The sequence below is a fragment of the Phaseolus vulgaris genome, chromosome 5 (genome assembly GCF_051622355.1).
Source record: "Phaseolus vulgaris cultivar YP4 chromosome 5, ASM5162235v1, whole genome shotgun sequence".
Taxonomy (NCBI): domain Eukaryota; kingdom Viridiplantae; phylum Streptophyta; class Magnoliopsida; order Fabales; family Fabaceae; genus Phaseolus; species Phaseolus vulgaris.
Genome location: NC_143502.1, coordinates 1,713,345 through 1,739,888, shown reverse-complemented (window position 1 = coordinate 1,739,888; position 26,544 = coordinate 1,713,345). Strand labels below are relative to the sequence as shown.

Here is a 26,544-nt window from a genome sequence, read left to right as displayed (position 1 = left end):
CCTTGCGTTAAAAAAGAGGACTAAAACTTCATTTATTTATGTTTTGAATTACATTTCGAGATTAAAAAATTATTCTGAATTATACACTATGCATTCCGAGTTATACAGTATCTATAGATATAATTCAGAAATATATTTTTAGATTGGATGATTCAGAAATACATTTCAAAATTGTAAGATCCAAAATGTTCAAAATACATTTTTAGAATACATAATCTAAAATATAAATCTACAAATGCATTTTAGATTATCAGTAAATATATTTTAGATTATGTGATGTAATTGGGAATATACATAAGAAATGTTTACACATTTCTAATAGGATACGAAAAGTAATTCCTATAATTGGGAACTATATGATTTTCCAAATACACTACAAGTTTAGTGTCTTTTCTTTTCATAGTTTTAACTATCAAAATAAAGACTAAAATATGCATATGCATATGAATTTTTTAATATAAAAATGTCTATATAGTGTTGTGATATTTAGTTATTTAATAGGTACTCACAAAATCACTTTATATAAATATAACAAGGAAGTTAATTATTTATATTATCTTAAAATAAATCATTCAAATAACTATTACAGTTTTTCACCACTCAATGGCTTAGTGTACGTGACTTATACTATCAATATGAAGTTAGAAAATTTCTGTTACAACATAAAATTTTACTTAATATCCACAATCTAACCAATCATGTCATTGTTGTTAACATGCATATGATGTGTTGTTAGGATGTTTTGATCTTTTATTGAAGTCTTACTATTAATAATGTTCACTGGTGGATCATTAAGAAATATCTTATATTTGTCCGTGAGACTTATAAGTGACAATTTTCATTGGTGGATGGTAAAACACAATCTTATTTTTTTAGTAAAGCCTCATGGTAAATAGTTTTTACTAGTGCATTGTAAAAACAATTTTATATTTGTTAGTGAAACCTTACAATTGATAACTTTCAGGAAGTTTCTTCCTGCACCCCTACATTTTTCTTCCTGCACCCCACAATGTTATGCAAAGACCAAATTGTCCCTATTATTTTTTAAAAACCCTAAAATGCACGTGAACTGTATTTATTTTTTTGCATTATGGATTATGGAATCCAGAAAAATTTTGGATTGGCACTTCCAGTAAAATTTCGGATTCACCAATCCGTAATTCAAAATATGCATTTCACATTTAAAAATCCATCTTAAAAAAAAACATTCCGGATCCACCAATCCGTAACAGAAATATGCATTCTGGATTCAGAAATCTGTAATTAAAAAACACATTTCGGATCCATGAATCCGTAACAGAATTAGGCTTCCAGATTCAGCAATCCGGAAATCAATAATTTATGCAAAAATTGCTTTCAGAACACCCCATCATCCGGAAAAAAAAAATATTCAATTCCGGATTGATGAATCCGTAGCACACTTCCAGATCCCTATATTCGGTAACCACGGGGACTTTTTCAAATAAAAGATTAAGGCCAATTTCGGGATTTAGAAATTTGTGAGGGTGCAGGAAGAAAAATGTAGGGGTGCAGGAAGAAGAAGCCTAACTTTCAATGGTGAATTGTAAAAACAATCTGGTCTGTTTAGTGAGTCTTACCGTTGATATCACTCGTTAGTGGATTATAAAAATAATCTTATATTTATTTAGTGTAGTTTTACTATTGATGGTGGTTACTGGTAGATTATAAAAAAGATGTGTTAAAAAAATCCAAAACGTTTTTATTGAAGGATCCTTTTGTCATTGCACATAAAATTCAGAAGCAGGTTCACATTTTGTGGGGTGCAAGAAGTGTACCGAAGGTCGTACGACTAGTCACATGCCTCTGTCCCCATCACTGGGTCAACCAAGATCATGGCCTACATCAATGGGTCAACCGACAACACAAATCTAGTTACGCTTAAACCAAGTCAGTGAAACTAATTCGTGATTAAGAGTTAGGTAATGTAGTCCTAAACGCGATCCAACTCCCTAATCGGGCCCAATAAGGAAAGCCTACTAAGGTAATATAAATAACACACATTCCAAGACCCAGGTACGTCACCTTCTACAGAACAACCGAGCATCAAATACCTTTACTGACTTGAGCGTCAGAGTGCCTTCTACCGAGTCTGGACTATAAGAAGGCCAAGAAGTGAGACGAGAAGGAAAGAGGAGTTAGGAGCTTGTGAGGAAGGAAGCTGAAGTAAAATCCGACCGACAGAAGGAAGAAGAAGAATCATCTCAATAGTTCTCTTATGTTCTTATGTTCTGGTGCTTCCTCTCGTCTTCCTCGAGCTTGCATTTTCGTGCCATTGGTAAATTCGTTTCAAGTTTTGTATTTATTATTCACCATTGGTTTTTGTATTTTTTTCGTTTCTCTTAATTTATTTCTTCTGCCATTGTCACGCTGGTGTTTGGGTTTTCGTTGTGCCCCATTTGCTCTGTCGCCGCTGCCGTTGTCGCTGTCGCTGTTGCCGCCACTGCTACTGTCGTTGCCGCCTCACTTCACCACCATCGTTTGTTTGACAGTGTGGGGTTGCGAGATGCGGCGGTCAGTGTGGGTTCTAGTGCGGGAATGGAGAACGACGACCATGCGGGAGTAGGGGCAGCGCAGGGGATGTGCAACGTTGCGGACGATGCTGACGTGAAATTAGTGCGCAACAGCGACGCGATTTTTTTAATGCATATGTTTTATATGGGCGACTCTGACCATAGCTGCCTCTTTGCCTCCATCTAAGAAGGCGGCTAAATAGCCACCTTCTTTTCTCTTAAACATAAGACTACACGCTGATCAAAGGCGGCTATAAAGTCGCATTCTTAGAGTTGAAATAGCTGTTGTTTTAAAGCTTTTTTTGCACCAGTGTATATTATATGCCTTATCCTTAATAAATTAAGAAAAAATAGATTGGTGGGTTATCATTAAAACATAAGGAAGAAGTATGGTTGATAATTAATATACACTGGTGGAGGTTACATATCAAGATGGTCTTTCAAATACTAAATTTGTGTTAAATGATGAAGGCTTCTTCTTTCTGCACCCCCACATTCTTCTTCCTACACTCCCACAATTTTAAATATCCCAAGATTAACCTTGACTTCTAATTTTGAAAAGGAACACCATGCTGGACTTCCTTTGTCACTGATCATCTTCATCATTGAATATTAATCACTGGTGGAGGGTTTTTGTAGTTGTTCGAGGCAAGATGGAGGAGTACATTATGTTGCCGAAGTGTTGTTTGGGTTGTAGAGGTAAGAGTAAAGTTTTTTTAGAAACATGGTGGTTATGGAGATTTTGGAGTTACTGGATATCATGATCCGGTAATGTATTCCGGATTCATGAATCCATAATTGAATAAATTGTGTTTTCTGGATGAGGGGGTGTTCTGGAAGCAAATTTTGCATAAATTGTTGATTTCCAGAATGCTGAATCTGAAAGTCTAATTCTGTTATGGATTGGTGAATCCCATAATCCTTTTTTTTTTTTTAATTATGGATTTTTGAATCCGGAATACATATTTGTGTTACGGATTGGTAAATCCATAATGCTTTTTTTGAATGATGGATTTCTTAACGTGGAATGTATATTTTGAATTACGGATTGGTGGATCTGAAAATTTACCGGAAGTGTCAATCCGAAAAATTTTCGGATTCCATGATCCGGAATGTAAAAAAATAAGTACAGTTTAAGTGTATTTTGGGGTTTTTAAAAAATAATAGGGACAATGTGATTTTTGCATGATATTGTGGGGGTGCAGGAAGAAAAATATAGGGGTACAGGAAGAAACTACCAATAATGAACTACTTAGCCAATTAAGTGATAATGAAGGTGAATATGAATAAGTAGTACACAATGAAGACGAAAATGATTTTAATTATGAATATATATCTAATGAATATATATCTAATGATGCTAACAATAGTATGGTGATGATCATAAATTTTATGATAAAGATGAACAAGATGATGACATATTTTAAAATATATTTGGTTAACTTTTCATATTAATCCACGTACAAAATATACCCTCACCATTTAGTTATATATTATACACCATTTAGTTATATATTATACAGAGAATTATGAAAAATACTGATTAAATTTAAGTGAATCTATTATTATAAATATAACATTATATATAGCCTACAATTTATCTTAGATAAATTGTTTAGAACTCATCAATAATGACATGTGAGTGTGTTATTTTACCTTATATTATATAACAAAGTGACTTGATTTCCAATTGTATAAGATGATAACCAATTTATCATATTAAATATGGTGTGTACATATGTATTAAGATTTTTAAGTTAACATATTCTTATTTCATATTTAATGTGTTTTACGTTTTTGATAGGATAAATTTTATAAATAAAAAATGGATAAAATTTCCAAAAAGCAAAAACAAACAGAAAAGAAAACTTTACAAATTAATAAATTTGGTACTTCACATAACATGTATTTAAAAGCTCCATCAATGTGTTATGATAGCTTAATCAATTTCTAATTAATGTCATGTTTACTTTTGGGGATGAGGTTGTAATGAGATCTGGGGTTGTTTACGTTGTTTGTTTCCACTATTTTGGATGTGCTTCTACGGATGGAGGAGCGGGTGAGTAGCAAATTGACATCTTCATACAAATACGCGAATTTGAGAGGATTACACGTAGGAACATATAAATATTTAGAATTTATATTTATTTAAAATTTTGAATAATTTAGAAATTTTATATATTTATTTAAATAGGGCATTAAATATTTAGAATTTGTATTTATTTAAGATTTTGAATATTTTAGAACATATAAATATTTATAATTTATATTTATATTTATTAAAATTCTGAATATTTTATAAATTTTATATATTTATTTAAATAGGACATTAAATATTTAGAATTTGTATTTATTTAAGATTTTGAATATTTTAGGAATTTTATATATTTCATATTTTTATTTAAATAAGACATTAATTATTTATAATTAGTATTTATTTTAAGATTTTGAATATTTTAGGAATTTTATATATTTCAAATTTTTATTTAAATAAGACTTTAAATATTTAGATTTGCATTTATTTAAGATTTTGAATATTTTAAGAATTTTATAGAATTCATATTTTTATTTAAATATCACATTAAATATTTGAGATTTGTATTTATTTAAGATTTTGAATATTTTAAAATTTTTATATATTTCTTATTTTTTATTTAAATATTAATTTTAAAATTTATATTTATTTAGTATTTTTAAATATTTTAATTATTTATTTTTATGTAACAATTTTTACATATATAACCTAACTATTTTACTTTTTTTGAAAATAATTATTTACAACAATTTAATTAACTCAAATCTAAAAAAAAACTTAATTTATTATTTAATATAACATAAATATATTTATAAACTTAGATTTTATACCTTTAAAAACAAATTAAATTTTTTCACAACCATCACATTAATAACAATCTTCAATAAACTATATTCCCAAATCCAATCTAACATTTTTCAATCAAAATAACCTTTCACATTTTCTTAAATCCTCACTAATCCACTCAATCCTCACAAATCACAAACAACTCCAAAACTATACAAATAACTTCCAACAAAAACTGGCGGGAACTAGTTAACCTTTCACTCCACACGCTCCCAACGCTTCTCTCCTCCGATTCCAATGAGCAACAACCCCTCCCGAAAGCGTGCGGCGGCGCCGTTGCAACCTCCGCCGGCGAAGCAAGCCTTAATGACTCAGGAAGAGGAGTTCATGGACGAAGACGTGTTTACGGAGCAAACCCTCGGCGACATCGATCAAACTCTCTGCGACATCGAGCAGCGCCAGACTCTCGCTGCTCGCCTATCCAAGTGGGAGCGTCCTCCTCTCTCCGCCGATTACGTCGCACACTCTCGTAGCGTCGGTGAGTATTCTCCGTTAATTAATTGTTTAATATTTGGTGTTAGAGTTTTGTTTTACCCTGTCATTAGTGGAATTTTATTGTTTTGTGCTCTGAGTTTCCGTTTTCGGCTTTTAGTTTTTCAGCAGCTGGAGATTGATGATGTGATCGGGGAGAGTCACAGAGAGTTGCTGCCCAACTTGTTTGGACCTGCTGCCATTGTCAGAATCTTTGGAGTTACGAAGGAAGGTCTGCTCGTGTTTTTGCTATCTTCATTCTACACAATTTGGTTTCTTAGACAATTGGAGATAAATATTGCATGTTTGTTTGTTTATAGTGTTGTGCGAAAGAAAACCTGAATGACTCACTCAACCGTTGCTAGTTTTAGAAGTTTGAAACAATAAAGAAAACTATAGTAGTTGATGATGTGTTTGAGCGTTTCTGTTGGTTTTCTATCACTAAGTCAAGTGTGGTTTACATTAGGAGTTTTTCGTTTGGTTCAGTTTTTGGGGGAAAACTTGTGGTTCAGTTCTGCCAGGTCAGTTTTTGGTCAACCACTATTTCGTAAATAAACACTAAGTTGACTTCACTTGTTTTTACACGATCCACTCATCAACTAATTGCCCTTAAGTCTTATTATTAAAAGCATAAGTAATCAATATAAATAACAAATTAATGTAAGAAGTTTCATGATAAGTAGAAATCTAATCTATGAATATGTTAATTTTGGGCAATATATCCATAGATAGCGAACTACACAATTTCAGTCTGGTTCCATAGCGGAGAACTGAAACAAACTGTATGTATGCTTAGGAAACCAAACTTATTTGGGTTTGTTAGGTCTTTTAGTTGCCAAATTAAGATTTATCAACCTAGTGCACAGATAGTTTGTTTGATTCCAGATATGAAGTGATGAATGTTTCAGAAAAGGACAAATTGATGCTTTTGACAAACTTGTGCTGAATATATTTTTTTATAGCCAAACATCATGTTTGGATTTTACTTTCTTGCATACTCAGGTACCTTGCATAATTCATGTCTGGATTTTCAAATGATTACAAGCGTCAAACGCTGAATTTTGTGCCTAGAAATAATCTGTTTCGAGAGAACTAGTCAAGTGTTGAAAAAGTTGTAGTAAGAATAAAAATTATAGATGACGTTATGATTATGGCTCTCAAGTCAGCCATGCAGCACCTTGTAGGAATTATATAATTAACTTATATTTTGTTTGTTTGTCAGGACACAGTGTTTTCTGCAATGTTCATGGGTTTGAACCATATTTCTACATCTGTTGCCCTCCTGGAATGGGTCCAGATGATATCTCTCATCTTCACCAAACACTTGAGGTATCTGGTTTAGTACCTGAAAATAATTTTTTTTTCTGGTTTTTAATGTAGGGTTCATTTATTTAACTTGCAAACTGCTTTTATTACTTGCTTTCGTCATGCTTCAGGGAAGGATGAGACAAGCCAATAGAAATAGTAACGTAGGAAAATTCATTCGCCGCATTGAAATGGTGCAGAGGAGAAGTATTATGTACTATCAGCAATCTGATTCCCAGCCCTTTCTCAAAGTTGTAGTTGCACTTCCAACAATGGTTGCCAGCTGCCGTGGTAAACTTATACATTTTCAATAGACATACTATTTTCCAATATATTAATCATTTTATCAAAAGTCAGAAGTCCAGAATTACTTTATTTATGTTTAAGCTGCGTTCTTGGTTCTTATTGGCTGTATTCTTAGTTTGTTGTGTTTTGGTCTCACACACTTTGGGCTGAGTGTTAAATCTTAGCTTCATCATCTTGCACTAGTATGTCTGCATTTTTTTGACAGTTGTCTTTGTAGAATTTACTTCATTTATGAATCAATGTTTCTTACCAATATTTCAAAACATGTCAGGTATTCTTGATAGCGGTATTAAGCTCGATGGTCTGGGAATGAAGAGCTTCTTGACTTATGAAAGCAATGTACTTTTTGCCCTGCGGTTCATGATTGATTGCAACATAGTAGGTGGAAATTGGATTGAAATTCCAGCAGGAAAATATAAGAAGATAGCGAAAAGCTTGTCTTATTGCCAGTTGGAGTTTGATTGCCTGTATCCTCTTTCATGTGTCAATATCTGTGTTAAAGGGTTATGGGAGTATCAAAATCTTTAGATTTTTCTGTTCTCCCCTTAACAATATTATAGGTATTCTGATTTGATTAGTCATGCTCCAGAAGGGGAATATTCAAAGATGGCTCCATTTCGTATATTGAGTTTTGACATTGAGTGTGCTGGTCGTAAAGGTCATTTTCCTGAGCCTAGCCATGATCCTGTTATCCAGGTCTCTTTGCCTTCTCTTTTTGCAACTACAAATTAGTGCACCGTGTTATTGTTTTTCACCTGAAAATTCTCATTTTTTTCAGATTGCTAATTTGGTTACTTTACAAGGAGAAGACCAGCCACTTATTCGCAATGTGATGACCCTTAAATCATGCTCTCCTATTGTTGGTGTTGATGTGATGTCATTTGATACGGAAAGAGAAGTCCTGCTAGCTTGGAGGGTAATTTAATTGTGTGCTTATCCATGTTTATACTTATCAAGCATAAGAATTTCAGCAATCCCCCCCATTTATATTCACAAGTCTCCTTAAGTAAACTGTTTTTGGGATATGCAATTAAATAGTTGACATCTTGCATGTTTTGTTTCATAGGATGATGTTTTGTAGTTCTTATAACTTCATCAATGGTCAATTCCATTAAATCTCTTTTGTTTCTTAAACTTGTATATCATTAGTCAATTTGATATTATTTAACTGTTGAATGAATTATAATATTTTCTCTATTACATCCTTATATTTTGATGGAGCTGTTCTTTTTCTTGCAGGATTTAATTCTGGAAGTGGACCCTGATATTATTATTGGATATAACATCTGCAAATTTGACCTGCCATATCTTATTGAGGTGCTGACTTGACTCTTAAACAGTACACTTTTAGAGTTGATAACTGGAAGGTTCTGTTATTTAAAACCAAGTTGTGTCCATGTTGTTGTGGTTATTGTTTTAATTTAATTTGGTATTTTCTTGTTTTTCAGAGAGCCAAAAACCTGAAGATAGCAGAATTTCAAATTCTTGGCCGTATTAGGAACAGTAGAGTTTGGGTAAAGGATACAACTTTCTCGTCAAGGTAAAGAGATATAGTCTTTTGTCATGTACATGTTTCCTCTCCTTATTTTATAAGAGTCGTAGTCTGGTGGATTGTTAGGTTTTGTTAGTTTCATCAACTTTAATGAATATAGAAACTTGATTTCTAAAGCGAATCCTGCATCTTACATTCTTAACATTTTCAATGACTTTTTGAATTCATTTTTTCTTCCTTTTATTTTTTGATTCCATGTCATTTGACTATGTACCTTATTGATACTTGATGGTTTTGTAGGCAGTACGGGACCAGGGAAAGCAAAGAAGTTACAGTAGAAGGGAGAGTTCAGTTTGACTTACTCCAGGTTATGTCAATATTGCTTTGCTTTAATTGCCCTGTGATGAACAATCTAAGTTTATTGCTTAACAGGTTTATTTGTTATGTTTCCATTTGCAGGTTATGCAGAGAGACTACAAATTAAGTTCTTATTCACTAAATTCTGTCTCAGCACACTTCCTTTCTGAGCAGGTAAAGTCATTCTTTTGACATCATTTGAACAATTATTTCCCCCCTTTATTGTGTATTGCCACAATGGTACAAGGCTATTGCATTGTGACTTGGAGATGATAAGTCCAAATCTGGAATGCCTCTCTTCTTAGGGTATAAGCATGGTTATCGAACTCGCAAGTCCACTGTTAACTCAATTCGAGTTGACGTTCCTACTCACCTTGGGTGAGTTGATTCTGAAGCAAACTCATTTTTTTATCAAACTTGGTAATCTCGCATTGAACTTGGTGAACATGGTTGAACTCGCGAGTTTGCAACCGTGTTGATGAGTTAAGGGGTTTTTTCTTTAAACCCAAAACACCCAAAATTAGACAAACTCACATTGCCAACATTAGGCATGACCCAAGTACATCCCCCATTTATTAAAATAAGTAAAAGTGTTCCCGGATATGATGTTTATATAGGACCCAATTACATAATGTTTTATAATATTTATATTAAGTGAATTTTTTTATTTGAGGTATTTTGAAATTATATAATTCTCATTCACTACTAAATGTAGTTATTTTATTAATATAATGGACTTTTGTTTTAAATATTTTGATTAATTGTATGATTTGAAATGTTTTTTTCATATGAAGTAAACTCTTACGAGTCTACAGAGTCTCCACGTGTCTACGTAGACTCTCGAGTTTGATAACCTTGGATATAAGGTTGTGTACATCTATCCTCCTTCGATCCCATTAGGTGGGATGGGAGCCTTATTCACTGGGTCACCCTTTTATTCCTTTATTTTCTGTTTCAAATACATTTTGGAAGTGGGAGCTGTTAATGGGATTTGGATCATGGTTGGAACGTACAATTAACACATCTTTATATTAATATATAAATACTATACCTGTCTATTTATAGCAGAAGATGAAGTTGGTGATTTACATGCATAAACTCTTTATTTGATATGAGGATTGGCCATTTCAATTGGATTGCAATGCAGTTGTTATTTTACAGATATGCATTTCAATTGGTCTTTTTATTTGCTATTTGTATGTTGGCATCATGTGTGTCTGTGCTCTTTTTCTGCATTTTGACTTATTTATATGCTTACAATTATCTAAACAGCTTCTTTTGCTGGATTATTGTCTTTGTTATTGGATGTTATAGTGGTTGTCAATTTATTAGCTTAGTAACTGCTTGTTCATATAGTGCAGAAAGAGGATGTCCACCATTCTATCATATCTGATCTCCAGAATGGAACCGCAGAAACAAGGAGGCGCCTTGCTGTGTATTGTTTGAAGGTTTGCTTTCTGGTTCTTTTGTCCTAGGATGCTTTATTGCCACCTTTTATTTAAACTAATATTGTCTAGTTTTCTTTTGTTTCCTATCTAGTTCTCAATGTCCTGTAAGCTTTACAGATATAAATGTTGAAGTTGACAATAATTACTTTGTAACTCTCAGTTGATGATGAAAATTGTGATCTGACTGATTGTGAAACAGTTTTCGTCTGCGTTGTTTGTTAGTTTTATGGAATACTTCTGTGTGGGACGGATTTACCATGTTATTTAGTGGCCCTTGGCTTCTGTTGGGAAGTTGTAAAGAAGGCTCTGTTTCATTTCTCCTTTTGATGTGTAGCAAATAAGGAATTTTACCACAATTTTATTGGCCAAGCTGTCACTTTAGTTGGCGGTAACTAATTCTAATGAACTGATGCCAGATGTTATTTGACAGTAATATACTCAGAAAAGTTTCAATATTATCCTATTATACCTAATAATTTAGCTTTAAAATGTTTTATTGTTTGTGATTATTTTTTTGGGTGAATTGCCTGTGGTTCTTTAACCTATTAAAGTGTTGTGTATCAGATATGGTGAATCCATTATGGGAATTTTACATGTTAGAGAATTTGACCATTGAAAATTCATACTCTACCCGTCAATGTGCAGGATGCATATCTCCCTCAGCGGCTTTTGGATAAATTGATGTTGATTTACAACTATGTGGAAATGGCTCGAGTTACAGGTGTTCCAATTTCCTTTCTACTTTCCAGAGGCCAAAGCATTAAGGTAAGCATCAAAGTTCCTTTTCAATTAACAATGCTGCGAATCACTTAAAATGACTGACTCATTAAATTGTATCAGTAATTCCTTGTTTTTCTTTTCTTCCTTTCCAGGTACTTTCACAACTTCTTAGGAAGGCAAGACAGAAGAATCTGGTCATTCCTAATGTCAAACAGGTTGGGTCTGAACAAGGAACATTTGAAGGTGCCACAGTAAGTTCATTCCTTTCTTTTTCTTATTCATTATTTTAACGGTTAATAGGTGTTTGTTAACTGATTCTTTCTACTTTTCAATGTCTATACAATCATGTTTGTGTGTATGCATCTACCAACTATTCAATGCCTTGTATTTTCTGAGAATTTTATTTATATTTTGTCTCAACAAATTATATTATATTCGGAATTGAGTCATGAATGATTTGGAAATTCAAAGGCTCATAGCATCATTAACTCTTTACAGCAAGATTGCATTGCATTAAAGTTGTCAAATTTGAGTGTATGGTAACTCATTAAGGTTTTACAAACTTAAGACTTTACCTTAGATAGTATTAAAAATACCTCATCATGTATCGAAACAAAATATGTTACCTTAAAACTCAAAACCACGTGACACAATGGACCAATCACTGGAATACAATTATCCCAGTGGATCAAATGAACAAGGGCTTCACATCTATTACCTGCATTTGACTGAGCCTACCAGAGTTAAACCTAGTGTGGGTATCCCTGAGCTTTTGAGTGAGTTGCCAGTTTGTCAACTATGCTTTGTATAATTTTCTCCTCTATATTCATGAAACAATCACCTTTGTCAATGTATACGTTTTTTGGTTAGATAGAAATGTGGATATTGTATTTTCACTTTACAGTTGGAACAAAGAAAGACAATTCTGCTATATAGCATTGCCTTTTTGGTTTAGGGGAAATAGGTAAGAAAATAACTTTATCCTAATAATAACAAATGTACGGTGAGATTTTATTCTGATTTAGTTTCTTGATTGAAAAATGTTTTGAACCAGGAGAAAGATCTCCTAGGGTATCCTTTTACAAGGGTTTCGCATATTTGCCAAATCAAAGCTAAAGCTTAGTTCTCAATTTATACAAACTGAATGCCATCTTGATTAAAACTAAACGCCCTATTCTTCCATCCTCTCCAACTAACAGAATTTTCTAACTGTTGATACTTTACTCTAACTAGTAACTGTTGATGTTTTTGAATCCCTAACATGTTAGACTTGTTTGGTTTGAGAATTTTTTTTTTCTATTTTTATATCCCGTTTTTAAGGATTTGTGGAGACAATGAGAACAGTAAACAAACTGATTTTTTTAACTATTTGTGAAAATGGACATGGTAAAAAATATTTTCTTAAATAAATTTGGTCCTTTGCTATGAGTTGGAAATTTTATTGTTAAAATGTTCGTATGTTATGTACTGCTTAAGCAAGCCTATAAACAAAGATCTATACATTATGGGGTTGCAGTTGTTCGTAGATACTTGTTATTTTTCCCTCTTGTTCTTCTGTTTATGCAAGAAAATATTGAAAACATGCTCAAATTTCAAGTTTCTTTATTGACAGAGATCTACGTAAGTTTTGGAGTTGATGCGCTAACCTTCTCGCTTATTTTTCTTTTGGACATTTCAGTCGTTAAGTTGTTGCCTTTTGATGCATGATTTTTTAATTACAACTTGCAGGTATTGGAGGCAAAGGCTGGATTTTATGAAAAACCAATTGCTACGTTAGATTTTGCATCCCTGTATCCATCTATTATGATGGCCTATAATTTATGTTATTGCACTCTGGTAAATATTTATTGTTTTGTAAGTTTTGCTTAAGCATCTGAGTTTTGTTTCTTTAGAAAAAAATATGGATATTACTTTATCCACCGGAATAGTTCAGTTTGTATGGGGTAACAATTGGTAGTTTTTTTTTTTTGGTTAACTATTCTTTAAGGTGACTTCTGAAGATGCTCGCAAGCTTAACATCCCTCCAGAATCCGTGACCAGAACTCCATCTGGTGAAACATTTGTTAAATCAAATCTGCAAAAGGTATGTTGTTTGAAAAATTACCATTTTTCCTTTTTCTTTGCAGTTCTATGCTGATTTCTGTAGAGGTTAATTCTTAGATGAAGTTGAGGCACTGATGTAATGAAAATAAATTCAGGGAATACTTCCTGAAATACTTGAAGAGCTATTAACAGCCCGAAAAAAGGCAAAAGCAGACTTAAGGGTATCCTTTCTGCACTTGTGAAAATTGACGTTGGGTTTAGATTGTTTTGCTGTCTGCTGTTTTGATTAATTCAAATCCACTAACTGAATTCTGTATATTTGTGCCTGTACATGATTTCTATGAAACATCTACTACAGGAGGCAAATGATCCCCTGAAGAGGGCAGTGCTAGATGGTAGGCAGCTGGCCCTGAAAGTAAGCCGAGCCTCTTAATTTTGTGTCTTTTTTCCTTGTCCTTTTTTCTCTTGGTATCTGTTCATTTCTCACTACTGCATTGTGCGTGTTAATAACTGTGCTAATTCAATTTTTTGGTATTGGTACATTTTAAACTCTATTTCTATTTCCTTTTGGTCAGATTAGTGCAAATTCTGTGTATGGATTTACTGGGGCTACCATTGGTCAGTTACCATGTTTGGAGATATCATCGAGTGTAACAAGCTATGGTATTGCTTTCATCTCTTAGTTTGTTTGGTGTGTGTTTCTAAATTATCTTTTTTGTTGAATGTAAATAGCATCTCCATTGATTTGTGATGTTTGATTCGATGCCTCTAAAGGTCGACAGATGATTGAGCACACAAAAAAACTTGTGGAAGATAAATTTAGAACACTTAATGGCTATAAACACGATGCTGAGGTATAGTATTTATAAATTTTATTGTTTTGATACCTATCATAGTTTATGGGGTTTCATTGGCTAGAAGTCGAAGCTATCTTAGGTGTTTTTATTGGTCCTTATTACTGCATTCTAATCTGGGGAATTTAACATTGAACCAACAAAATATAAAGTTTCTATCCTTACCAATAAAATTTACATTTTCAGTTATGGATTTGTTTTCTTAAATTTAATGTAGTCATATATTTTCTTTATTTGCTTTACCACCATAACAATGACAAATGACTTGCAAATTAATGTCATTCTTGCTACTAGGTAATATATGGAGACACAGATTCAGTCATGGTACAATTTGGTGTTTCTGATGCAAAAGAGGGTGTTTCTGCTGTAGAACAGGCTATGAACTTGGGGAGAGAAGCTGCCGAATATATAAGTGAAACTTTCACAAAAGTAACTGTTTATTTTGCGTTTTATTTTATTCTTTTATGATAGCCTGTGAAAGTGACATGAAAAATGTATTGTGTTTTTCTTGAATTATTTTCATGGATCACTTATTTCCGCAATATGAAAAAATGTTCCTTTTTGTATCTTCTCCAAACAATCAAGTAACAATTGATTCTAAAATCACTGTGTTTTGTTTGCTCAAGATTGAAATAAAAATTGAGCCCCTCATCCTACAAAGCAACATATTCTCAATTTGATTATTCCAATCATTCCCTGATTCTTCAAATATGGAACAAAAAGTTACATATTTTTTCAAATAATTTAGATTCAGCAATTGTAATGTTATCTCTGAATTTATATTCATGTTAGTTACAACTTCACAAAATTTGCAGCTAGTGTAGAGGTTTTAGTCTGCAGATTGTTTAAGCTTCAGCTTCAGTATCCCTAATCTTAATTCTATAAAACTTATTATTTTATTTGCTACATTGATTTTTCCGTACTTATTTGTTGTCGTTTTGATTGTGAAGCCCATCAAACTAGAATTTGAGAAGGTTTATTATCCATATCTATTGATTAGCAAGAAGAAATATGCTGGTTTGCTTTGGACAAAACCAGACAACTTTGACAAAATGGACACTAAAGGTAAACATTACTCTTTACCTTCCTCTGGATTTGTTGAAGTGCCTCTTAAACTAAATTTTCATTGAACAGGTATTGAAACAGTTCGAAGAGACAATTGTTTGTTGGTAAAAAACCTGGTGAATGATTGTCTTCACAAAATACTGATTGATAGGGACACAAAGGGGGCTGTCCAGTATGTCAAGAACACAATTTCAGATCTTCTCATGAATCGAATAGATTTATCTCTGCTGGTTATTACAAAGGTGGGAAGTATATTGAATCTAAGACCATGCAATGGTCTCTCTTTGCTATTTGCTTTTAGTGGAGCATCAGATATTTGATGCGAGTGCATTACCAAAATAATTCCTCTGAACTTGGCGCTAACATGCTTGCTTTGACAGGGTTTAACAAAGACACGAGATGAGTACAAAGTAAAGGCAGCTCATGTTGAACTTGCTGAAAGGATGCACAAGGTTGGCTAGATAATCAAATATATGCTGTCTTTACCCATTTTTTGTTTTTTTTGGAAAATTAGATTCTGGTGGCAAAGGAAAAAGAAGCCAATGTTATAGTACATGATCATTTGCTCTATATGTGCCAAAACATCAAATGGTATATTAGAATTACACTTGAACTATGTAGGAAAATAAGAAATAATTTATTTATAAAAATCACACCAAGTACATTCTCAGTTCTATTTGTAACAAACAATCTCTTTAAAATACGAAAATATGCTAAAATAAATAAGAAGTTTCTAAAGATATTATCTCTTAATCAAGTTTGGATATCCTGGAGATATTCTTATCTTAATAATAAGTCACTATTTAGAGCAATGACCATGAATTATTTTTAAAATTAGATGTTGGATTCTATATACTCACCTCTCAGGTCCTGGAAATTAATGTTTCAAATGTTTGGTAAGTTATTTGTGGAACTATACAGTATTGTTACTGGATTGTGGACTGTTTTAGGCCTTATTGAGTTTGCCTTGTCCCCGTTCTGTAGGCCACAAATGTATTTGATTTGATTTTGTAATTGACAGCGAGATGCTGCCACTTCTCCAAATGTTGGAGATAGAGTACCTTATGTAATTATCAAAGCTCCAGAAGGTGCAAAGGTAATACCACATGTTCCCCTCTCTTTTTTATTATAGTTTTTTAAACTTTTGTTTAGATTTTCTCTGGACTAACATGTGTAAGAAAATCAGGCGTATGAGAAATCAGAGGACCCTATTTATGTTCTAGAAAACAACATACCTATAGATACTAAATACTATCTTGAGAACCAAATTAGCAAGGTTGGTTATCACTTTCTTAGATGTTTTGGATTTCCAAATTGCTGTTCTTTATTAGCTTCATTGTATTGCAGCCGATTCTGAGAATTTTTGAGCCAATTATCCGGAATGCTAGCAGAGAACTTTTCCATGGAGATCATACAAGATCTATTTCAATTTCTACTCGATCAAACAATAGCACATTGAAATTTCCTAAACAGCTTACCTGCATTGGCTGTAAAGCTGTACTAGGGTATCTATCTCCCCCTCTTCTCATTGTGTTCTCTTAAAGTTCCTGGTTTATTTTAATTTTATATTTTTCCTTTCTTGTGTTTGCGTTTGTAAAAGAAAGTCACAGGAGCTACGAAGAATTAACATTTATGCACATGCTAACATTTTCAATAACTAGGCTGTATATTTGAGATATTTCCTATAGATTTTAAATATATTAGAACTATAGGCCAGCAATATATTATGGAATTATTACGAACCCTTTCATGTTACCAACTTACTTTAAGAAGAAATATCTTCTTTATGAAGATGAACTGTCAAAAAGAAAATAGCACATATGATCAGGGGACCATTCTTTCAGAATGTGTTAATGAACTCGTGATAACTTTTGGTCATCTCAGTGACAGAATAGTTGATTTAATGAATTTCCTGTCGTCTGTAAATTTTATCCCTACTTCTCAGGGTCTGCTTTAGAAATTGAAATTTTGATTTGGTTTCCCGGAGTCTTGTCAGGAAAGCAAGATTCTTCAGGTGTTATATATGAATCATAAGACTAGTGAAAATACCTTATAATATTTATGCCTTGTGTTGAAGATTATTTGTATGTATGATAATGCACGAGTATATGTCAGTATACTGAAGGTCTCAAGTTTTTGTTTTATTTGGTTCAGCAAGGATCATCACACTGTCTGTTCAGATTGCAAAGGAAGGGAAAATGAGCTATACTGTAAAACAGTATCTCAAGGTAGGTTATCTGTTGCACTCTATTCAATTTTAAATGGTTTTGGTTTTGTTGTACAGGATGATTACAGTTATTTTTTAATTGGACAAAAGTCACAAAACAAGTGGTGGTGTGCTTGTAGTGTCTGAGCTGGAGATGCTTTTTGGGAGGTTGTGGACACAGTGTCAGGAGTGCCAAGGTTCACTTCATCAAGATGTTCTCTGCACAAGGTATGTTCATTTAGTGAAATTGCTTGGATGGCACAGGTTCTCAAACTTTTGGTTTTAAGAAGCACCAGTATTAATTAATCAACATCCTGGAATTGGTGTTTTTTACCACTTGTCTCCGGCTTGTTTAATGTCCTGGCATAACAAGTGTCAAATTATTGTGGAATTTTACAAAAACTTGTAATTTCGTTTGTGGTTTGGTTTCTCATTGTTGGACTGTTATTAGCTGATTTCTCGTGTACTAATTTTTTGCAGTCGGGATTGTCCAATTTTTTATCGACGAAAAAAGGCACAGAATGATATGTCCGAAGCAAAATCGCAATTGGACCGGTGGAGCTTTTAAGTTTTGCTGAGGTCAGCTTTTCTCAATTTTCTTCCATATCCGTTCCTCTGTCTTCATACTGATCTAGACCATAAATTTCATCCATCCCATTAATCCAAAATTCAATATTTGCAATTGAAATCATTGGAAAATTTATCTTTATATATATGTAGGAACTTATCTATTGTTTATATTCTAAAACAGAAAAAATTGACGTTTAATAAATTTTGGTCATCAGATTGGATTTTCAAGTAATATTTGAACAAATTTTGGTCATCAGATTGAATTTTCAAGTAATATTTGAACTTTCTCGTAAGATTCTGCAGTTTTGGGTGTGTATATCATTTCTAAGAATTATTTATGAAAATTTTGTAATTATTTATAATATTTTATTTTTAAAATATAAAAGAACAAGATCATCCAATTTATTTTTTGATACAAACTACTTTGAATTTGAATTATTATTGTTTTTTTAAATCAGCAATAACAATAGTTTCATGTATTGTCAAGATAACATAGAAATAATGTATTATTTTTAAGAAAAAAAATCTTGACATTATAACTACTTTTACTAGATTATGAAATATTTTACACCCTTGTAATATCTTTATTTTTAAAAAATAAAAAGTAAAATCATCTTTTATAATTTTATAAGGATCTAAAGTTTTTTAGTATTTAGCATTAAAAACAGTGAACGAAATTTCATATTTGAAAAATTTCAAATTAATTTTAATAGGATTTTTTTTAATAAATAAAATTGCATTTACAAGATTCTTATCACCAACATTTATACCAAAATAAGTTTTTAATAGAAAAGATTGCATTTACTTGGTAAATGACATTCATCTTATTGCTTTAATAAATTATACTTATCTTTATTTTGTAAAAATAAAGGAAGTTATAACATATATTATTTGAAAATAACATATATTATTAATTAAATAAAGAAGTTATAAAAATTAAAATTAAAGTTTTAAAATGTATTTTTTAAAATTTAAACACAAAATGAGTGATTTAGTTATGTAGAATTTATCTTTTTTAAGTTCTCGAATGAATGACGTTCATTGCTGGGATAAAATTATATCACTCTAATTTTGAAATAAACATTCAGCATCTTCATGTTGTTAATAAAATAAAAATAGTACTTTTTATTTTATTTATATCTATACTTGAATTAAAATCATGCGTAAATATATTAATAAATCAATAAATTTAATCATATATACATACATATATATATATATATATATATATATCAATTTTCTATTAGAATTTTTGCTTGAAAATATAACTTTTTAAATTTTTATAAGGTATTTTAAAAATTTGTTGACAATATAATTTTTATGATATTTTAAATATATAATAATTAAACCATTTATCTTTTTATAAAACAACTTTATTTTTATTAAATTTTAATCAATATGACGTTTAAACAAAATAAATAAGGAAGAAAATTTGCATTTTATTAAAATACAAGTTCAAAAATGTCATTTACTTAAAACATGGACAAAATGAATGTTTATTTACAAATTAAAAAAAGATTGTAAATTATTTTATTAAAAAATTAGAGGAAGGAGATTTCTATTTTAAAACTATAAGAGGTATGTGTCTCGGAAGTTATAATTTTTCCATTTAAATGTCAACTATAGATATTCATTAATAAAATTTAAGTTTATTTTTTTGGATGAGAGATATGAAAGAATGAAATTTCTTAGTAACGGAATTATAGAAAGTATGATAATTACATTTTATTATAATGTTTCTTAAAATTATTTTATTATTAAGTTTAAATGTTTAATAAACATTTTGACACTAAATTATATTTTTAAAGATCAATTGATACTCAGAAGTAAAAGTTTTTAGGGATCAATCTAACTTTTTACATATTTGTTGTCTAAATCATTTTTTTTTCCGAGAGCTAAATTGTTATAATTCTACACTTTCATGAAACAAAATGTCCATTTTAAGTAAGTTACAAGTTGTTACAATCAAACTTGTCTGTTTTAGTAGTTATTAGTTGCAGGTCGTTACCGTGCTGACTCAATATTCTCCTTTCTTCATCTATGTTTAATTTATGCTCGTATTTATGAAGCTGAGACACTCCTCTTAAATGACATGTCTCAGTCGGATACATATATCAAACACCAACACTAGTACCACACGTATTGGTGAAGTGTCAAATTCAAAAAGTATTTGTTAAATTTCTGACAATTCTAGCATGAGTTTAACATAATTTAAAAAAAAAAAAAATACATTAATTTTTTAAAAACTCAAACTTATTGTATAAATATTTATTATGATAATAAAAATAAGAAACAAATTATTTTGAACTAAGAAAATATTTTTCTGTGTCGTATGAGTCTCTGTACTATATTTCTATTAGAAATGTTTCTATTATTTCTAGCTAATAGATCTTAACCTAATATTTCTGAACCCTAATATATAGTACTTTAGGTCTGTTTAATAGGGTTTATATAAATAAACAAAGGTTTCATTACTTTTTGATCCTACTATTTATTTATCTTATTGAGTTTGGTCACTATTGATAAAGGGTTCAATCAAGTTTTTATAATTTTTTTGTTAATACTCAAATGATAATAAGCTATAAGCCTGATTAAAAGCAGTAATTTGTTGGACTGTTTTGATATTATATTTTTTAATTCTAAGAATATTGAAATGGGTGTTTACTATATATAGGAGATTTCAGTGGGATGAGATTATAGATGTTTTACGACAAACAGTAACTGATGCGTGCTCTGATAAGTCAGTGAGAGTTTATTTTCTATATATAAAAAAGATTTTGTAATCTCATGTTTAGTTATTAATACATTTTTGTCTACATAAAATAGAACAAATAAGGATATCTTCAAGTCATATATCAAATATTTAATATCTGAGTTTTATAACAATCTAATCTTCTGTTGGAGATGACCTAAAATTTTAGGTAATAATACGAATAAAATATTTCTTTATTATTAAAATATTTAATTATACTTAAATCAATTTTTAAGAAGTTATAATGTAAATAAAAAATCATTGAAAGTTGCAATGGGATTTTAAAAATAAAAATTATGTGGTAAAATGAGACTAGAAAAAGAAAGTAAAGGAAGATGTTCTAAATAAAAGTTTGTTTAATACTTTTATAGTTTCTTTAATTTCAAGTCATCAACAATGAGATGCTTTGTTAAATGTAATATCAATTTCTCAACAATTAACTCTAACTGGAGAAAGCTCACTAAACTAAATATGCTGCAAATTTAGAACATTTACATGATTTATCTCATTCTTAACTTCAAATGGTAAGAAAGGGTATAACGCATATTTTAATGTATCATTCATGGGGTAATACATTATTCGACATTGCAAATGCTGATTATCATTATCTATTACTTCATTAAAAGTCAGATTAATGAAGAACTGATTCTCTACTGGATAGATGAAATTAAAAGTCAGAGATCCTAGAATATAATGTAGAATTATCATAGCTTGTGTTCAAGGGCAGCAAGTGCAAATGCTGCTTCCTTCTTTGATGCTTCTGTGTTCTCGGACATGTTTTTTGTGAAGTTCACAAACTCAAGGAATAAAAAAGGTTTCAGAGTTACAAAATACTTAGCTCAAATATTTTCTGTTCACAGGAAAAAATGGTTAAATATTGCCTTGGCTGGTTTGGATATGTTAAAGAGATTCATCTGACATGTGTATTTGGGAATTTTCATTTATACGTTACCGCTTTTTACTGTCCCTTCTAAATTATTGCCTTTTCATTCCAATAACTTTTGTTTTCTATCTGTGCTGTTTACACTTTCGGTTGTCAGTTTTATTCTTTTCTGTTTTCAAGGCTGTCTAGTGGAAGTTTGAACTTTGAACATGTATGGGAGAACAGCTTGCCAACTTGTGAAAGAATTTGCTTGTGGGTAATACAAGGTTTCATTGTACTCAACAGTTATATTTGAGATTTGGCTAATACTATGGGTCTTTTTGTCTGCTCTTTGTTGCAACCTCTCCATTTTGAGGACAATTTCTTACAGATTGCTTCATGAAAAGCTTGGAAAGCAAGGGTATTACGGTGGGCGACAAACATTACTTATTATATTTTTCAGTCATCATATAAAATAAAGAGTTCTGACTTTACACTACAAGAAAATTATTAAATAAAAATCAATTTTAGAGACAAAAAACAATTAGTTGCTATAGTAACTAAATTAGAGACTATTTTAGAAACTAAAAAAATTATTGGTTTCTAAATTAGTTTTTATTATTGATAAATAGTTTTTAAATTCGTATCTAATTAGCTATCAAAGTTTTTGTTACCAAATTCAGAATCTAAATAATTGGTTGTTAAAACTTTGGTAGCTAATTAGATACCAATTTAGAAATTAATTTATAACCCAATAATTATTTTAGTCTCTAACATGGTCACTAATTTAGTCACTATAGCAACTAATTATTTTTTATTTCTAAAATTGGTTTCTATTTGATGATTTTCTTGTAATGTTATCTGCTTGAGATTTTCCTGTTTGTTGGCACCACCAGTTAAAACCACCTTATTCCTTTAGGAGAAAGGAAATAAACCCTGGAGAGTTTCAGGTATAATGTGTTTTCATCCTGATGACTTCCTAGTAACATTTTGTTATTCAATTTGCTTGCAATCAATAAAGTGTGAGGCATCCAGTTTTTTTCCTGTTGTTTTCTTTAAAATTTGAACTTGGGTATTATATGTACTGCTTGTGCCTCAAGGGCTTCTGGATGGTTGTAATATGGTTTTTCTCATCTTTTTTAATTGAGTGTTCTTCTTGAACTGTTTTCAGTTATGGATGTAATTTGATGAAACTTGTAAGTGCCAGTATACTGCTGGTAGTGACCTGAACTGAATAATTTGCCTCTTGTTTAATCTACTAGCATTTGGACATTGTACTAAATGTTTGCACAAGTTAGCAAATTGATTTTAAACTTTAGGTATCAAAGAGGGAACAGTGTTAGCTTTTTAGGTATATAATTAAGGATCAGAACAACGAAGAAAGAGTGAGTTGTAGTTATCTTACATTGTTTATTTCAGTTACATTATAACCTTGCATCTGTTGTTATTTCAATTAATATTTAAAAGTAATTATTAGAACTTTTGGGGCAAATGATAGTGAGCAAAATTGTCTGTTTTTTTTTACTTTATTGGCACCAAAATTTAGTTTTTTGCACGTACCTTTCTATATGATTTCAACTGCAATTGTATGCATAAATGATTATTATTTCTCATTATTTGTTTTTCTGAACCTTGCAGATGGTAGATATTGATTTAATATCTCGTAACTTTCTGCATTTTCTTTATCTGATGTCTGTTCTCTTATGGCAGAGGGTGAATGCTAGTGATATCAAGGAATGTGTGTGCCGCACACCGGATACTCCTTATGACGGTTTGTTTACCTCTTGTTGTCACCTTGTATAATGTTTTGAATATTATTGGAACAGTGCTCTTGTTTGAATAGTATTGTTCCTGTATTTTATTGTTCTTTAATTGCTCGTGGAAAAAGGTTCCAAGCTTTTCTTTTGGTTTTCTATTTTCCCAATTCTTGGTATTTTGAATTGTGTTGAGAGGTGAAACATCTGTGAGTGGTTTATCGTGTAAATCCGTGTTTTGATTAATAATCCCCAGTAACTCGGTTGCTCTTCCGCCTTTGATGCTCGCTGGTCCACCTCCCCCGCTCGCCTCCACTTCCTCAGTTATCCTTTGCCTCTGCCTTCTCATCCAGGAGCTGGAGAATGGGGAGCGAGGTCAAAGAAGAAGAATTCATTGGAGCGTTCACTGCAAGTTATTTCTACATTCTAACATTTCCTGAGATAATCAATTGTTTGTTATTACTGTATTCTGCAGAAGAACTGATGAGGCAGAGAACATGCCCATAACAATTGACATAGAGAATCTAAAGCACAGGAGGGAGGAAAGTTTATAGAAAATTCGAACAAATCCTCCTTCTTCTCAGTGCTTCTCTGCAGCACGGGAATTCAACAAACCTAACCCTTCAAAGGCTCATAAATCCCGGCTAATGGTATGTTTGTAGCTGCTTTTATAGGGTTGAACATTTGATTGAATAAAATTAAGCTATATTCTTAATACCAAAGATTTTGAATGGATTAAGATAAAAAGGTTTTGCAGTTCCTTTTTTATAGATTTTCATGAATTACCTTTTAAGGTATGTCATTCTCCTGCATACATTCTGATCCTGATTAGTAAGCATCATTAAGCACTTCTTTGATATCAAGCGACATCAATTTACTTGTTTGTTACTAAATTATTATTGTTTTGGTTCAAACTAGCACATTTAAGTAACTTCAACAAATTTCTTTCAATCCTACTGTGCTAAGACACATGTTTTTTCTTAAAAAGTTGGGTAATTGTTCCATATTAAGAGAGCATGATATTTCCTGTAATATCTAATATACTTGAAAGGTAGTGAAAATGTATCAATTGGTGCATAGTGTTTTGTTCTGTACACATTCTGGTTTTTTATTAAACACTTCTTTAAATGTTCACTAAATTATTCTTGTTTTTTCTGCAAACAGGTGCATTCAACTTCAAATACGTTTCTTTCCAATCCTACTAAGATATGGTTTTTGTTAAAAAAGTGAAAGTTTGAATGATAAATTTCTATCAATTTGAACGAAAAGTTAAGACATGTTCTTGTTTGCACATCTATAATAACTTGTATGTAAATAGTTGAATTTCTTTCTATATATAGGAATCTCTCATAAATTTACACTTAAATATTGAATAGAACTAGATTTGTGGGAATTTTGTAGTGTTTGAGAGTAGAGATCAGTTTTATATAGTTTTTTTTTTTGGAGAAATTATCAAGTGTCAACATCTGCTTAAGATGTCTCAAGGGTGTTTACATGACTTTTATTGTTTTGTGTTTACATTAGTGTAATCACTAAAGTTTGTATTCATGTTGTTTTTTACCCATTTGTAAATAGTTGAATATCTCTCTATAAGTAAGAAATCTCTCATAAATTTACACTTAAATATTGAATAGAACTAGATTTGTGAGAATTTTGTAGTGTTTGAGATTATGAATCTGTTTTATATAGGTTTTTTCTTGGAGAATTTTTCAAGTGTTAACATCCACGTAAGATGTCTAAAGGTTGTTTACATGACTTTTATCATTAGTTTTGATTTTAAACTATGACAATGGTAGGTTTTTTCAATGCAATACGTACCCAGAATAAAATTTCAAAAAGTAGGATAAAATTTCACGAGTTTCAATAGAGGATAGTCTTGGTTTTCAATAAATTTCTGAATTTTTTCCTGAAATACTTATTTATGAAATTCCACGCAATAATCTCAACTGAATTTGGGACAAAACGAGAAAAATTTCAGGTCAAACGGATGAGTATTCACCTAGGAAAAAAATAAAAAAGTTTCACACACAAGCAAACCTTCCTTTTGGCTATGGCAGTGATGAATAAAATTTTTATTGCAAATCTTCTGGGATAAATTTTGGGCTCAAATCTAAGTCAAAACTCAATAGACACAGTGAAAAATATTTGGGAAAAATTTGAGACCGAAATACCCAAGGATTAAGGTGTAGTAAGTCCAAGACCAAGAGTGAACAAAATTGGTTTTCTGAAAACAAAACGACCTGACTTTTCTTCCCCGTATCTTCTTTTTGTGATTTTTTAACGACGTGCCTACTTACCTGGGTGCAAACAACATATGAAAGTACTTGTGCGATTTTTTTCAACGTAATACGGACTTACAATAAAATTGCAGAAAGTAGAGCGAAATTTCACAAGTTTCGGTAGATGATTTGGTTTTCAATAAAATTAATGAAAAGTTCTTCTGAAATATTTTTTTCTGACATTCCATGTAATAATCTCGACTGAATTTGGGATAAAATGCGACAAATTTCAGGTGAAACGGATGAGTATTCACCTAGAAAAAAAATCAAACAATTTCACACACAAAAGAACTTTGCTTTCGGAACAGGCAGTGATGAATAAAAAACATATTGCAAATTTTGTGGGACGAATTTGGGGATCAAATCTCAGCCAAAACTCAATAGTCAAAGTGACGAATGTCTGGAAAAAATTTGAGACCGAAATACCCAAGGAGTAAGGCATAGTAAGTCCCAGATCGAGGGTGAACAAAACTTGTTTTCCAAAAACAAAACGTCCTGATTTTTCTTCTCCGTATCTTTTTTTTGTGATTTGTTTATGGATGTGCCTCCTTACCTTGGTGCAAAGAATATATGATAGTACTTGTGCAGATTTTTTTAACGCAATATGAACCCAGAATAAAATTGCAAAAAGTAGGGCGAAATTGCACG

General features: G+C 31.3%; 1 protein-coding gene and 1 long non-coding RNA gene across 5 annotated transcripts; both read left to right on the top strand.

Moving 5' to 3' along the window:
• The first annotated feature begins 5,554 nt into the window (after positions 1-5,554).
• LOC137834730 (DNA polymerase delta catalytic subunit) lies at positions 5,555-22,203 on the top strand. 4 transcript variants are annotated; one of them, XM_068642891.2, is made up of 31 exons: positions 5,555-5,890; positions 6,005-6,115; positions 7,106-7,212; positions 7,320-7,479; positions 7,766-7,961; positions 8,055-8,190; positions 8,273-8,410; positions 8,734-8,811; positions 8,943-9,034; positions 9,287-9,353; positions 9,446-9,517; positions 10,705-10,791; positions 11,437-11,556; positions 11,664-11,762; positions 13,240-13,347; positions 13,499-13,594; positions 13,710-13,775; positions 13,913-13,969; positions 14,130-14,217; positions 14,329-14,408; positions 14,703-14,837; positions 15,359-15,473; positions 15,543-15,715; positions 15,854-15,925; positions 16,495-16,569; positions 16,660-16,749; positions 16,821-16,978; positions 17,628-17,701; positions 17,820-17,907; positions 18,160-18,258; positions 22,065-22,203. In XM_068642891.2, the coding sequence occupies exons 1-30, from the start codon at positions 5,650-5,652 to the stop codon at positions 18,245-18,247; spliced, it is 3,267 nt and encodes a 1,088-aa protein (XP_068498992.2). In that variant the 5' UTR covers positions 5,555-5,649; the 3' UTR covers positions 18,248-18,258; positions 22,065-22,203. The 4 variants fall into 4 exon arrangements, with proteins under 4 accessions (XP_068498992.2, XP_068498991.2, XP_068498993.2 ...); XM_068642890.2 differs by lacking the exon at positions 22,065-22,203 and having other exon boundaries at positions 18,160-18,479; XM_068642892.2 differs by lacking the exons at positions 16,660-16,749; positions 22,065-22,203 and having other exon boundaries at positions 18,160-18,502.
• A 1,556-nt stretch (positions 22,204-23,759) lies between these two features.
• LOC137834731 (uncharacterized) lies at positions 23,760-25,173 on the top strand. The gene is made up of 2 exons (XR_011084947.2): positions 23,760-24,267; positions 24,782-25,173. It is a non-coding gene; the product is annotated as an uncharacterized LOC137834731 (long non-coding RNA).
• Positions 25,174-26,544: the final 1,371 nt, after the last annotated feature.

Coding starts and splice junctions, on each gene's coding strand:
- LOC137834730 (XM_068642891.2), top strand. CDS start 5,650: ATGAGCAACAACCCCTCCCGAAAGCGTGCGGCGGCGCCGTTGCAACCT. Junction 7,213..7,319: donor ATCTTCACCAAACACTTGAG/GTATCTGGTTTA, acceptor GTCATGCTTCAG/GGAAGGATGAGACAAGCCAA. Junction 15,474..15,542: donor TGACAAAATGGACACTAAAG/GTAAACATTACT, acceptor TTCATTGAACAG/GTATTGAAACAGTTCGAAGA.